The 14,304-nt window shown below is 42.8% G+C and overlaps 1 protein-coding gene across 1 annotated transcript in view; it reads left to right on the top strand.

Moving 5' to 3' along the window:
- Window positions 1–13,875, top strand: part of LRRC2 (leucine rich repeat containing 2) — a 36,734-nt gene extending 22,859 nt beyond the window's left edge. The window contains exons 6-9 of the mRNA XM_007088420.2: window positions 2,601–2,746; window positions 4,271–4,426; window positions 10,697–10,833; window positions 13,748–13,875. Of these exons, the coding sequence (XP_007088482.1) occupies window positions 2,601–2,746; window positions 4,271–4,426; window positions 10,697–10,833; window positions 13,748–13,797 (489 nt within the window). The 3' untranslated portion in view covers window positions 13,798–13,875. The remainder of the gene's footprint in view (window positions 1–2,600; window positions 2,747–4,270; window positions 4,427–10,696; window positions 10,834–13,747) is intronic.
- Window positions 13,876–14,304: the final 429 nt, after the last annotated feature.

Here is a 14,304-nt window from a genome sequence, read left to right as displayed (position 1 = left end):
CTGTGAGGGCATCTCAGCCTCACGTGTCCAACTTGTATTTACCCAATGGAAGCACACAGCACCCCAGGTTCTGATGTCTACAGACTCAGGAAACCACTGTTTGCCTGGATGCCATATCCAAATGCTAGCATTAAAAAAAAATTTTTTTATTGGTTAAAAAACTAACATTATGTTTACCATCGTGACCATTTTTATTATTTTTTAAAAATTCTCTTTCATGTTCATTTTTTACTTTTGAGGGAGAGAGAGTGAGCGAGCACAAGCAGGGGAGGGGCAGAGAGAGAGGGAGACACAGAATCCGAAGAGGCTCCAGGCTCTGAGCTGTCAGCATAGAGCCTGACGTGGGGATGGAACCCACAAACTGTGAGATCATGACCTGAGCCGAAATCAATAGTCAGATGCTTAACCTACTGAGCCACCCAGGCGCCCCCATCGTGACCATTTTTAAGTGTATGGTTCAGTAGGGTTCAATGCCGTCATATTGTTGTGCCCTGTCTTCACGAGGATGCTTCTCTCACAAATAATTGACGTAATCCTGAATTCAAATTCAAATAGACAGCGAGTAGAATAAATGATATATAGAAAGTTACGGGAAGGAACCATCAGGAATTTTGAGACAAAGGTAAAGATAATGAAACTTCTGTGTAAATGCGTGTTGTATTTATTATGACTGAACGTCAGATTTTTATCTGGACAACACTGGAATTTTCAGACAAATAGAATTACCTTTCAAAAGAGTTTGTGAGTGTTTTGCTTTGCCCTTGATGAAAGTAGCTGGTGGGCAATGGCTAGATCTGGGCCTTCCGTCTCCTTGCTAGTTGAATACTGCTGTGATTTTCCTTATTCTAATTTTCACAAACGTCTTACGTCATCTCCTTTAAATATCCCCAGTAATTTATTCTACAGTCCAAAAAATGCACTTTCTACATTTATCGTAAAAAGAAGAAAGACGAGAGACCGAGGAGAGTTCAGTCTTGATTTTTCTGCTGATCTGATAACCCTGGCCACACAGTCAGGAAGTTCAGACTGAATCGTGGGCACCCAAAGCATCTTCTTTGTCACATTCCTGTCTTCATGCTCATTTTTTTAAGGTGCTCCTCAAATCCTTTTCTGATACCTTGCACATTTTTTTTTTCGAGAGAAGGGGAGGAGGGGCAGAGAGAGGGAGAGAGAGAGAGAGAATCCCAAGCAGCCTCCGCACTGTCAGCGCAGAGCCCGATGTGGGGCTCAGACTCACGAACTGTGAGATCATGATCTGAGCTGAAATCAAGAGTTAGTCCCTCAACCAACTGAGACACCCAGGCGGCCTTTCACATTTCTTTTTATGAACTCAAAACAAGAGCAAAATTAGGATGTGCCCATTCAATAGGACCACTTTGGACTGTGCCTCGCTTGGGCAAATTTGGCAATATGGAATTAGGTATTATATTCAGGTAAATAGAGGCATAAACCTACTGCTTCTTTCTTCTCTACTTTTCAGTAATTCCCCCTATTGGTTCAATTGGCTCCATATTGTGGAACCATTTTGAAAATGTATTCTGAGAGGCAGCTCCAGTTTTATTTGTGGACTCTCAGAATAAGCCAGTAAAAGGTAGCTCCTTATTATGTATTTCATAGTCACGACCTGATTTACAAAATCAAACCCAAACATGAGAGACATTTTCCTGCTTTATTCGCTGTTCATAGATTTGCATTTGAAAGAAAAAAAGTATATTTCCCAGGGTGCCTGGGTGGCTCTGTCGGTTGGGCGTCCGACTCTTGATTTCAGCTCAGGTCATGAGCTCATGGTTGTGGATTTGAATCCCGTGTTGGGCTCTGCGTGGACAGCATGGGGCTTGCTTGGGATTCTCTCTCTTTTCCTCTCTCTCTCTGCCCCTCCCCCACTCATACTTTCTCTCCCAGAATAAATAAATAAACTGAAAAATGTATATTCCCCTACGGATTCAGTCACCATGTTAAAAACACAGATTATGGAGATAAGACATAAATAGTGGAGATCGAAATTATATTTAAAAAAAACCCTGAAATAGTAGAGATCTCTGATCATTTGCCTTGTCCCTTTCTGAGTCTTTTTAAGATTTGTTGGAACTCCTTTGGCTGTCTTCAAGTCATTCTATTCTTGAAAGCTTGTGCTTTTTTGTTTTCTGGGACTTTGCACAGGCTGTTCCCCACCTGGAGTTGCCTTCCCTGTCTTCCCACCTGTCGAGAAAACTCAGGACCCAGTGCAAATACTCCATTCTCCATGAAATCTTTCCTGACCCCTGACCCTTACTCCACCTTGACGTTGGCATATTAGCCACTTATGTCTGTGTTACCGAACAATGCCAGTTGAAACCTTCTTCACGTTAGTTCTTGCTACATAAAAATTGCATTGCTTATTTTGGAAAGTGTGAACTCATTGAGGGCGGCCTCTATGTGGCGTCGATCTTAGTACCCCCAGCATGGAGCACATCCGTAGGTGCTCCAAAATTCATGTTATATGGGTCTGTGTTGCGTAGATTTCTAGAGGTGCCTTTGAGAAGAAACATCACCTAAAAATTATTAGTCAAACTTCATTCTAGAAAAGTAATTAGAGTATACCTGTTGTTATTCCTTTCTAGTTAAGTAACTTAAAGCAAGTGACATTCGTAGATATCGCGGCAAACAAGTTTGCCAGTGTCCCGATCTGTGTCCTGAGGATGCCTAATTTGCAGTGGTTGGATATCAGCAACAATAGCCTGACCGACCTGCCCCAAGATATAGACAGGTAGCTACTCGCGTTCTGAAGGTGAGGTGTGTATGCATTAGTTACTAACGCCTTAAACACCGTTGCCACTTTAAACATGTGTAACCCATGAATGGTCTTCAAAATCAACGCATCTTCCAAGAGTTTGTTGTTTCCGGGAGATGTGTCTGTGGGAAATAATAAGACAATTTACAGTCTGTGTCGTACGTGTGTGTGCACATAAATGTGCATTTGAACACACCTTCTTGGTCTTGGTGAACTTTAATTTACTTCTGTCCTCAATAGAATGCTATCATTAGCTTTCTTTTATTCCACAGAAATGGAAAAGCATGCTTATTATCTATGGAATGGAAACCTATCACTCTGTGTTTTTATACATATTACCACTCTGTTTATAGTATCAGTAAGGATCATTTTTATTGGTTTCATTTATTGGTTTATTGTACCAAATCTTTCAAACGAAATTGATACGGTTAGTAAGTTTTTTCCAATTATATACTTGTATGTCATTTTTAAAAAAATAATCACACTGGGGTGCCTGGCTGGCTCAGTCAGTAGAATATGCGAGTCCTGATCTCAGGGTCGTAGTTCAAGCCCCATGTTGAGTGTAGAGCTTACTTAAAAAAAAAAAAATTACACTGGATCATGTAAGATTCATTCATTCATTCATTCATTCCACCAATAATATTAGGCTCCTGCATGGCTGGTCCAGAGTTTAACATGGTTTTAAATCCACAGTCTTCATTATAACAAAATAGTAATAAGTAAGTAATACTTACTACTCTAAGTATACTTGACATATATAATAATAAGTAAGCTGTTATGACACAGAGGCCAAAACTGGCTCAGTTTTGAAGGTCACTCATATGACCTTTCTGTACTCTTGGCCACCTGTAATGCATCGGTGCTTCCCAGGTTGTGAGACTAAGTGAGAATTGCTCTACTTTGAAACACAAGGGGAACTCTGTGAAATATTTGTGGGATCAGTCAAGGTTTTGCAAGTGAATGAAAGAAAAAGCTGGAGGGGGGGGTGTCACTGAGAATAAAATGGGAAAGAAGTGAAACACAGCTGGAGCGTAGTTTGCTCGTTTCCTGTTCATTCTGCGGGTTGCTTTTCCATTTCAAAGATAGGAAATATGACGGGGGAGGAATACTGTACTTTCCAGATGTGCACAAGGCAATATGTTGCCCAAATCTGTTCATTCTCAGCCCAGCTCCAGGGCGGGTCCTTTCCCACGCCCCGCTGACCCCGGGGAATGCGACGGCTCCTTGGAGGGATGACCGGGTGTCAGGCCCCCTCTCGGCCTCGTGCACGTTGTGCAGTTTGCTTATCCCGCTGCTCTCTTTGGGTCTTCGGCTGGCAATTAAGCCAGCGAAAACTTAAAATTCACGTCACCTGGCATGACTCTATTTAAATTTTGAAGTCAGCTTATTCTCGCAGGGGTCGCCTATAGGGATTTCATACCAGAATTGATGTGTCATTTGCTTTGGTTTTTCAGCTGTGACGTCAGTCCTCATATTTTATTGCCTTTTGCTCCTTCTCAGGCTAGAAGAGCTGCAGACCTTTATCTTGTATAAGAACAAGCTGACCTATCTTCCGTATGCCTTGCTTAACCTAAAGAAGCTGGCCTTGTTAGTCGTCAGTGGGGACCATTTGGTGGAGCTCCCCACGGCCCTGTGTGACTCGTCCACACCTTTAAAGTGAGTAGATCCCAGTAGAGACAGTCAGACACAAGGTAAGGAGTGCCTGGAGCCTGGAGCCTGGGCGCCCGCCTGTTTCAGGAACCAGGTTAGGTGGTTCTTGTGCTCTGAGGACCTGATCCCTGTTCACAGAGGTTCACAGAGGTTCCGATGCCTTTTTACAGGATTTTGAAGGTTTTGGCCACTGGCATGGGGAGGTAGAACTCAGAGGATTTCTGGGCAAATGCTACCGCTGTTTGAAGCATGACAGGGCAGTTGTCCAGGGCTCCCTGGTCTGTTGTTGAGCCTGGAGGGTCAGTGGCTTTGAATGTTTCCTGGTTGCCTCGCTCTCTGGTTTCCTTAAAGGTATGTGTAAACCACCCCAAACTCAGAAAAACCATCCATGCAAATGTGACCCAAACAGATTCCAATCTGGCGTGAGACACTGAACGGTCTTTCTTACCTTGGCAGTGGACTTGAAAAGCCCCCCGCTCCACCCTCCCCTGAAGCTGACCCCAGGGCACATCCCCTCGGCTCCCGGCTGCCAGAGTTTGAGGCTTTGGGGGTCCCCCCATCACCTCTCTCCTGAGCCCATTTTGACCCATTCCAGGAAGCTTTACACGAGGCCACTCCAGTGACAGCCATTTTATCACTGTGTCCAGAGTGTCCCCCTGCCTTGAGTACCAGTTGTTGGCTAAGACCATCATTCAAGGGGCTCTTTCCCAGGGGCGCCCAATTCTTCCAGTGGTAAATGCTCACTATCAGCATAAATCTTCCTCGTCTTCCAATCCTGGCAATAAGATGCATAGCAGACAGAAGTAAAGAAGTTGACAACTGCAAAGAGAGAGACTACATCCATCACTGTGTAATCACAAGATGAATGGGGTATGACATCTCCCCACTGCCCCACCATACTCTTTCCACTGGAATGGGTCCTCCCCTGTCCTTGGCTGTCCCAGGAATGTCTTCTGGACGAGAAGGGGCCCCCTGGTGAGAGGGCTGGCAGGACCCACCCTTAAGCCCCTTCCACATTCAGCCAGCTGGGAGCAGGCGTGACAGCTTCTCAACCAAGGATGCACGGGAGGGAGACTTCCGGTCAGGAGACTTCCGCTCAGGGTAAAACTGACCTGTGTGCAGGCAACTAAAGTCATGTCAAACGATAATAATTGTAGGACTTGGAAATCTCAAAGAACCGGATGGAAGCTCTTTGAATTAATAAAAGTGTAAATTTTTTTTAATGTTTATTTATTTTTGAGAGAGAGAAGCAGAGCACAAGTGGGGGAGGGACAGAGACAGAGAGGAAGACACAGAATCCGAAATAGGCTTCAGGCTCTGAACTGTCAGCACAGAGTCTGACAAGGAGCTTGAACCCTTGAAGCGTGAGATCGTGACCTGAGCCGAAGTCGGACGTTCAACCGACTGAGCCCCCCAGGCGCCCCTAAAAGTTTAATTAAAAAAAAACCCTAGATATAAGTTTGCATTAAGACTTCTATAAATAACCTATAGAAAAATAGTGGAAGGGAATAATGACAGTAATAGTATTAGCCAAAAATATAAAAACCTAAAAAAGAAATCTAGACAAAATGCTAGCAAAATAGCTCTTTATAAGGAATAAACTAAAAAGTGCTCCCAAAGCCTAACGAAGAGGTCTTGAATATTTGGAAAGACATACTGTCTTTTCTGGATGAAAAGACTATAAACATATGATTTCTTCCAAAAATTATACTTAAGTGTATAATATGATCCCAACCATAACTCCAGTGGAATTTCTTTTTTTGGAACTTGAAAAGCTGATGTGAAAGTACACCTAAAAGGCAAAAAGCTAAGAACAGCAATGATAACTTTGGAAAACAAGAGTGACGGGGCAGAATTTGCCTTACTGAGAATTATGATGGGTTTAAAAGGTAGAATAACGGGGCACCTGTGTGGCTCAGTCGGGTTAAGCGTCCGACTCTTGGTTTCAGCTCAGGTCATGACCTCACAGTTTGTGAGTTCGAACCCGCATCGGGCTCCATGCTGACAACGTAGAGCCTGCTTGGGATTCTCTCTCTATCTCTCTCTGTCCCTCCCACGCTCACTCTCTCTCTCAAAATAAATAAATAAATTTAAAACAAAAAACTGGCGTGTAATAATTAAAATGAGGTCGTGTTAGGCAATGATTCGTAGGTGAATTATTAGAACAGAATAGGTAGTACTGAAATTAACCCTAGTATATGATACAGGGATTTTCATAAACCAGTGGGGAAGGTATGAGTGACTTAATACGCCATTAAGGAAGTTGGCTACTCAGGGAAAGACAAAGTCTGTTCGTCACTTTATAGCGTAAGACAGCTTACGGCACATAGCCATGTATGTGCTGTATATCGTATATAGCATGTAGGAAGACATATAGAGAAAGCCACAGATTAAATATAAAAAGAAAACTATAAAAGGAATAAGATGTTAATGATGGTAGCTTGACCATGTATTTAACACCTATCCTTCTGGAGACCCCGCTGAGATGAGGAAAATAATAAAACCTACAATCGACAACGATCAAGAAAGCGGGAGAAGGCTTTCCCAGAATGAGAGATCATAACACAACTTTGGGAGACAAACGGCAGACAGAACAGTGGTGACTGATAAAAATTGTATGGAAACCAAGTTTAGAAACCAAGTTTAGAAACCAAGAAACTGAGCCCATTTGCCCTGGAGAACTCCGAAGAAGCTCAAGGTCAGAAATTCCAGGCACGTGTTGGTGCCGCCTGAGACATGGTGCTAAAAATAAAGGAAAATCTCATGTAAACAGATGACCCCCCCCACCTTCCAATCTCCTCCTCGATTCCATCCGGCAGACCACTCACCCGCCCCCCGCAGTCTGGCCCCCTGGCCAAAAGCCTGAGGTTTCCTCTAGGGTGGCCCTGGGGGAAAGACCCCGGAGTTCTGTGTTAGGAGCCTCCCCAGGGAGAAGGCATCACCAAGCCTTCCCAGATAATTGTCCCAAGAATACAAATTTTTCAACTTTAGAATCAAACTTCAGGCAAGATGGAAAAGTTAAATACGGTTTTGGATCAGGATGCGGACAGCATTGGTGTTAATGCAAAAGTAAAAGTCTGTGATGTCTGCGATGTGCTTTGAATGCATCAAAAAATAAGACGGCCTGACGAGTGGATGGAGGGAGGACGGCTGGGTGTGTGATAAGGCAAAAGCCATAAAATCTTACGTATGGAACCTAGGTGGTGGGTATGGGGGTGTTCACTGTAAAATTTTTTCGACCCTTTTGAACGTTGGAAAATTTTCATACTAGGATGTTGAAAAAGTGAAAGTACGGATCGTAAAAACTGGGAGGTGGGAGGGTCGGGCAACTGAAGGGAAGAGAAGGGATGCCTCCGCTTGATGTAACAACATTGAAGTATTTGTCCTGCATAAAAGAGATTTCCGGCAGGTTAAGTAAAAATAATGATTCACAGATGAAAGAGCTTGCCTCTGGGATCTGAGAGACAGAGGCAGGGTGAGAGACTATGGCTTTCAATAAAAAGTATCCTTGTGCCTATCAAATTTTAAAATACATACAGGGGCGCTTGGGTGGCTCAGTCGACGAAGCATCTGACTCTTGATTGCAGCTCAGGTCGTGATCTCACAGTTCACGGGATCCAGGCCCTGTGTCGGGCTCTGAGCTGATGGCCTAGAGCCTTCTTGGGATTCCCTCTCTCTCCCTTTCTCTCTTTCTCTCTCTCTCTCTCTCTCTCTCTCTCTCTCTTCCCCTCTGCTCTTGTTCTCTTTGTCACTCAAAATGAATAAACAAACAGCAAAAAATAAAATACAGACAGCGATTACTTGGATAAAACATTGAAGAATGATAACCTACAGGCTTTTTTTTTTTTCCTGGATAGCGAAGGGCGATAAAATTAATTCAATGAAAGAGCTTGCAAAGGAAATTACAACTTTGTTGCTCTCTCCACGTTAGACATTAAAGTTAAAAGGGAAATGAACTAAGGAATATGTATACAGAAATAGGATAGATGGGTGGCTTTATCTTCCATGTATATAGAACTCCTACAAACCAATGAGAACAGCTATCGCCCAAGCCGGCCGGGCCCACAGACCAAAGACTATTTGAGGGATTTCCTTTTTTTTTTCTTTTTATTAAAAAAAATTTTGTTTTAATGTTTATTTATTTTTGAGAGAGAGACAGTGTGTGTGTGTGCAAGTGGGGGAGGGGCAGAGAGAGAGGGAGACACAGAATCCCAAGCAAGTTCCAGGCTCCCAGCTGTCAGCACAGAGCCCGACGTGGGGCTCGAACCCACGAACGGTGAGATCATGACCTGAGCCGAAGTCGGATGCTTAACCCACTGAGCCACCCAGGTGCCCTGAGGGATTTCCTATTTTGAATCGAAATAATAACATCCCCTTTCACATCAAAACATCTTTGAAAACTGTGAAGACAGATCAAATCCCATTTTCGTTTCTTTCCTTTCCATCTTTTTCGTTGTGGGGATTTTGTCTATTGAGTGTCCTCTGTAACTTAACTCACCTCGTTTTAGAGTTTGATAACACTAGTTGGGAGTCATAGCAAACATAGTAGGACATCACCCAGTTTATTATTTAAAAAAAATTTTTTTTTCAATATATGAAGTTTAATGTCAAATTGGTTTCCATACGACACCCAGTGCTCATCCCAAAAGGTGCCCTCCTCAATACCCATCACCCACCCTCCCGTCCCTCCCACCCCCCATCAACCCTCAGTTTGTTCTCAGTTTTTAAGAGTCTCTTATGCTTTGGCTCTCTCCCACTCTAACCTCTTTTTTTTTTTTTCCTTCCCCTCCCCCATGGGTTCCTGTTAAGTTTCTCAGGATCCACATAAGAGTGAAAACATATGGTATCTGTTTTTCTCTGTATGGCTTATTTCACTTAGCATCACACTCTCCAGTTCCATCCACGTTGCTACAAAGGGCCATATTTCGTGCTTTCTCATTGCCACGTAGTACTCCATTGTGTATATAAACCACAATTTCTTTATCCATTCATCAGTTGATGGACATTTAGGCTCTTTCCACAATTTGGCTATTGTTGAGAGTGCTGCTATAAACATTGGGGTACAAGTGCCCCTATGCATCAGTACTCCTGTATCCCTTGGGTAAATTCCTAGCAGTCCTATTGCTGGGTCATAGGGTAGGTCTATTTTTAATTTTTTGAGGAACCTCCACACTGTTTTCCAGAGCGGCTGCACCAATTTGCATTCCCACCAACAGTGCAAGAGGGTTCCCGTTTCTCCACATCCTCTCCAGCATCTATAGTCTCCTGATTTGTTCATTTTGGCCACTCTGACTGGCGTGAGGTGATATCTGAGTGTGGTTTTGATTTGTATTTCCCTGATGAGGAGCGACATTGAGCATCTTTTCATGTGCCTGTTGGCCATCCGGATGTCTTCTTTAGAGAAGTGTCTATTCATGTTTTCTGCCCATTTCTTCACTGGATTATTTGTTTTTTGGGTGTGGAGTTTGGTGAACTCTTTATAGATTTTGGATACTAGCCCTTTGTCTGATAATGTCATTTGCAAATATCTTTTCCCATTCTGTTGGTTGCCTTTTAGTTTTGTTGGTTGTTTCCTTTGCTGTGCAGAAGCTTTTTATCTTCATAAGGTCCCAGTAGTTCATTTTTGCTTTTAATTCCCTTGCCTTTGGGGATGTGTCAAGTAAGAAATTGCTACGGCTGAGGTCAGAGAGGTCTTTTCCTGCTTTCTCCTCTAGGGTTTTGATGGTTTCCTGTCTCACATTCAGGTCCTTTATCCATTTTGAGTTTATTTTTGTGAATGGTGTGAGAAAGTGGTCTAGTTTTATTCTCCTTCTGCATGTTGCTGTCCAGTTCTCCCAGCACCATTTGTTAAAGAGACTGTCTTTTTTCCATTGGATGTTCTTTCCTGCTTTGTCAAAGATTAGTTAGCCATACGTTTGTGGGTCTAGTTCTGGGGTTTCTATTCTATTCCATTGGACATCACCCAGTTTAAAGGGCCTGACTGTGAGCAAGGGTTAGCGTCTGTCTCAGGGCCTCCTGTCCACTGTCCTTTGCAGCTAAGTAGCTCTCATTTTCCCAGCAGGCTCTGAGCAGGAAAGGACTGCTCCCATAATCCTGTTAGATTTTTCCACAGGGCAGCTCCACTGGTGATGGTAATATTATGTGGCCGGCTGTGACCTTCAAGGATAACCAAGAACTTGCGATTCGGTACCACAAAACTTCACTTCATGTGAGAGGAATGTTGCGGTTAAAAATGCACAGGTGAAAATGTGATACTGTCCATATTTTCTCGAATAGATTTGTAAGCCTTATGGACAATCCTATTGATAATACCCAGTGTGAAGACGGTGTGGAAGTGATGGAAAGTGAACAAGATCGTCAACACTTTGATAAAGAATTTTTGAAAGCCTATATTGAAGATCTTAAAGAAAGAGGTACGTCAATCACCTTTAAAATTCTTTTAAATGAATATACAGGATTCTGTGCGCTCATGCGACACATTTGACACGAGTCACATCGACAACACGCTAATTGGTTATTTTTCCAGGTACCCGATATCTATAGTTTCTCTAAAATACTAACATTTTCTAGTGTACTTGTCATCAACTATTTGACAGGCCAGGGAGCATACACTTCAGACTTGGCATTACTGACTGTATATGAGTTTTTAACTAAATGACATTGACAAAAGGCTATCCTAGTTAATGGGAAGGTAAGATTCCATTTCAAAGTCCATTTAAGTTCAACTTTAGAAAAGTTGGGTCTTACATAAATCAAGGTCCACTTATATATAAAAATCACAAAAGGAGAAACGCGAGGTGGCAGACTAGTACCTAGGTTGGTTTAGCTCTGGTTTTCCCACGGCTGGTGATATTACAGAGGAGCACGGGCGGTCACAGGACCTCAGGAAAGGGCGGGAAGCCTTCTCCCCAGTGGCTGTTTTCCAAAGTGTTTTCCGGAATGTCAGAAGCCCTTCTTTCTGCCACAAGCACACAAACACAGGAAAAAGGCATAAGTCACTCTTTGTTTTTCTAATCGCCACCTGCTTCCTGGGTATGGATGCCTGAGAGTTCTCTCTTACTTTTCCAGGTCCCTTGTTTTTGTGAGTTAGGTACGGACCTGCCAGAAAGATGTCCCGCAGGTGGATTTAGGGAGGAGGTGGCCCTGGCCCCCAGAGCTTTGAAAATGTGCACCTCGGTCACCCTCAGAAAATTTGCATGTGGGCTTGCTGCCTGCCCCCCACCCCCCATTCATGGACTAAAGCTGATTGATCACATGTAGCTATTCAGGGGTTTCATGACAGCACTGAAAGACACCATTTATTTGTCAAATTAAAACTTTTACCTCCGATCTATTCGGTCATCCCTAATCTTGGATGTTGAAATATTATGAGATAGGTGCGCCTGGGTGGCTTGGTCGGTTGAATGTCCAACCTCAGCTCAGGTCACGATCTCACGGTTCGTGAGTTTGAGCCCCACAATGGTCTCTCTGCTCTCAGCACAGAGCCGACTTCGGATCCTCTGTTTCCCTCTGTCTCTGCCCCTCTCCCACTTGCTCTCTCTCTCTCTCTCTCTCAAAAATAAACACTAAAAAATCTTTGAGAAAACCAAATATTGTGAAATAAATTAGAAATTTGTGTGAAACATGAAACAAATAGAGAACCATTTATTTTGTCAAAATTTATCTTTGGGTTGTATAATTTTCCTCTTGGGTAAACCTTCATTGTTGTATTTTGTTGATTTGTTCATAGTTGCATTTTAGAGTTATTGTTTAAAAATGCAAGAAAGAATTAGAGAACACAGGTATTTAGCTTTGGATCTGTTGGTCAGCGATAACGTAATTTGCTTTTAAAATTTAACTTTAGTGTTGATAGCTTTTTTCATTTTAAGTTTTTTAATGTTTATTTATTTTTGAGAGGCAGAGTATGAGTGGGGGAGAGGCAGAGACAGAGAGAGACCTAGAATCCAAAGCAGGCTCCAGTCCTGGGCTGTCAGCACAGAGCCTGACGTGGGGCTTGAACTTATGAACCCTGAGATCAGAACCTGAGCCCGAAGTCAGACGCTTAACTAGCTGAGCCACTCAGGCTCCTCTAGTGATGATAGCTTTTGAACTCACTCATTTATTTCTAAATAATTATAATAATTCTATCCTTCATATGTTTATATTGGTTCACAGGATATTGCCAATATTCAGCTGGTTTTTACCTGTAAAAATGACAATTTCTTTGTTTTAAATTTTTTTAAAGTTTATTTTTAAGAGAGAGAGAGAGAGAGAGAGAGTGCGCAAGCGGGGGAGAGGCAGAGAGAGAGAGAGAGAAAGAGAGAGAGACAGAATCTGAAACAGGCTCTAGGCTCTGAGCTGTCAGCACAGAGTCCGATGTGGGGTTCAAACCCATGAACCGTGAGATCATGACCTGAGCTGAAGTTGGATGCTTAACTGTCTGAGCCACCCAGGCATCCCCAAAAATGACAATTTCTTAACAGTTCAACCTATATGTGGTTGGGCATATTTTTAAAGTTTGTTTTCTTTTGTTCATCGTGGTGTCTTCCCTCTTTTCTCTCCTTCCCCTTCACTCTAATGTCTGAGTCAGACCCAGAGTCCAAAGCTGTAAGGAAAAAAGGGTAGCTTTAGTGAGACATGTGACCCTCCAACGTCATGTGATTCAAGCATGATGAGGACGTGAAGCTCCTCACTGGTCCTCAAGCATTAGTGAACCTAAAAAATCACCTGCAGGCCCCGCCCTCCGAGATTTTGACTCGCCAGGTCCGGGGTAGGGCTTAGAACGTGCATTTCTAACAAGTTCCCAGGTGATGTTGCTGCCTTGGGTCCGGGAGCCTCACCTGGAGAGCCATTGGTCTAGACCATCCGTTGACAGAATTTGGCTGTGAAGACAGAGTGGGCAGTAACCAGTGTCAACAACAAGACTAAGAAAAGGCATACTTCCTAAGATCCTACTTGGTTTAGGAATAGCCCCAACTTTGCTCCCAAACCATCTTCTCTTCTACCTGGTGTCCACGGTCTCAGGTCCTTGGCCTTTGATTTCTCTTTTGTCAGTCGGTATTATTTTAGGGTCATAAAGGTTCCCAGATCCTGATGCCGCCGTGTGAGTCTGTTGGAGAGATTGCAAAAGAATGAGGGTTAAGAATTCTCTTCTAGATGTAAATGTTCCTAACGCACGACTAGGATTGGTGAAGGCAAATGTCACCCTTAATGGGGACAGGAGAGTGCATTTATCTCTACCCTTAACATATGACGTAGTAACTTGTGTGGTGACCTAAGCCATGGCTTGTAGCTACAGTTGGTGATAAAATGGGGACTGGTTGAATCGACTTGTTCCTCTTGTTACAGAATCTGTTCCCAGCTATACCACCAAAGTATCTTTCAGCCTTCAGCTTTAATACCATCCATCAGAAGACTGCAGAATCTCCCTGTCCCGTGGAGCTAGCAATCTTGGTGTTGTGGAATAACGGTTTGTGCGTAAGGACAAAGTCTAGACATCACGGTCATAGTTAGGAAAAATGGTTTTCAAATTTCACATTTATGAATACTTCTCTCTGGGGGCTGGAGAGTTGATAAACGGGTTTATAGAAGTAATATGTAAGGGTTCATTTGCATATACTTATTTCTAAACAATCCACCTTTAATATTTTAGAAAATGCGTTCGTTTTAAAAATTATAACTCAAAGACCAAATTAGGAAGTTGATCGCACTGATTTTAAGAATCCAGGAATAAAGAAAGGGGTTGTAAAAAGAACATTTGTATTGGGCTAGTCAAATGAGATTTTATTTTATTTACCTTTATTTTTTTATTAAAATTTTTTTTAACATTTTATTTATTTTTGAGAGACAGAGAGAGAGAGAGTGTGCAAATGGGGGAGGGGCAGAGAGAGGAAGAGAGACACAGA

The sequence above is a fragment of the Panthera tigris genome, chromosome A2, assembly GCF_018350195.1.
Source record: "Panthera tigris isolate Pti1 chromosome A2, P.tigris_Pti1_mat1.1, whole genome shotgun sequence".
Classification (NCBI taxonomy): domain Eukaryota; kingdom Metazoa; phylum Chordata; class Mammalia; order Carnivora; family Felidae; genus Panthera; species Panthera tigris.
This window is presented reverse-complemented; position numbering and strand designations above follow the sequence as displayed.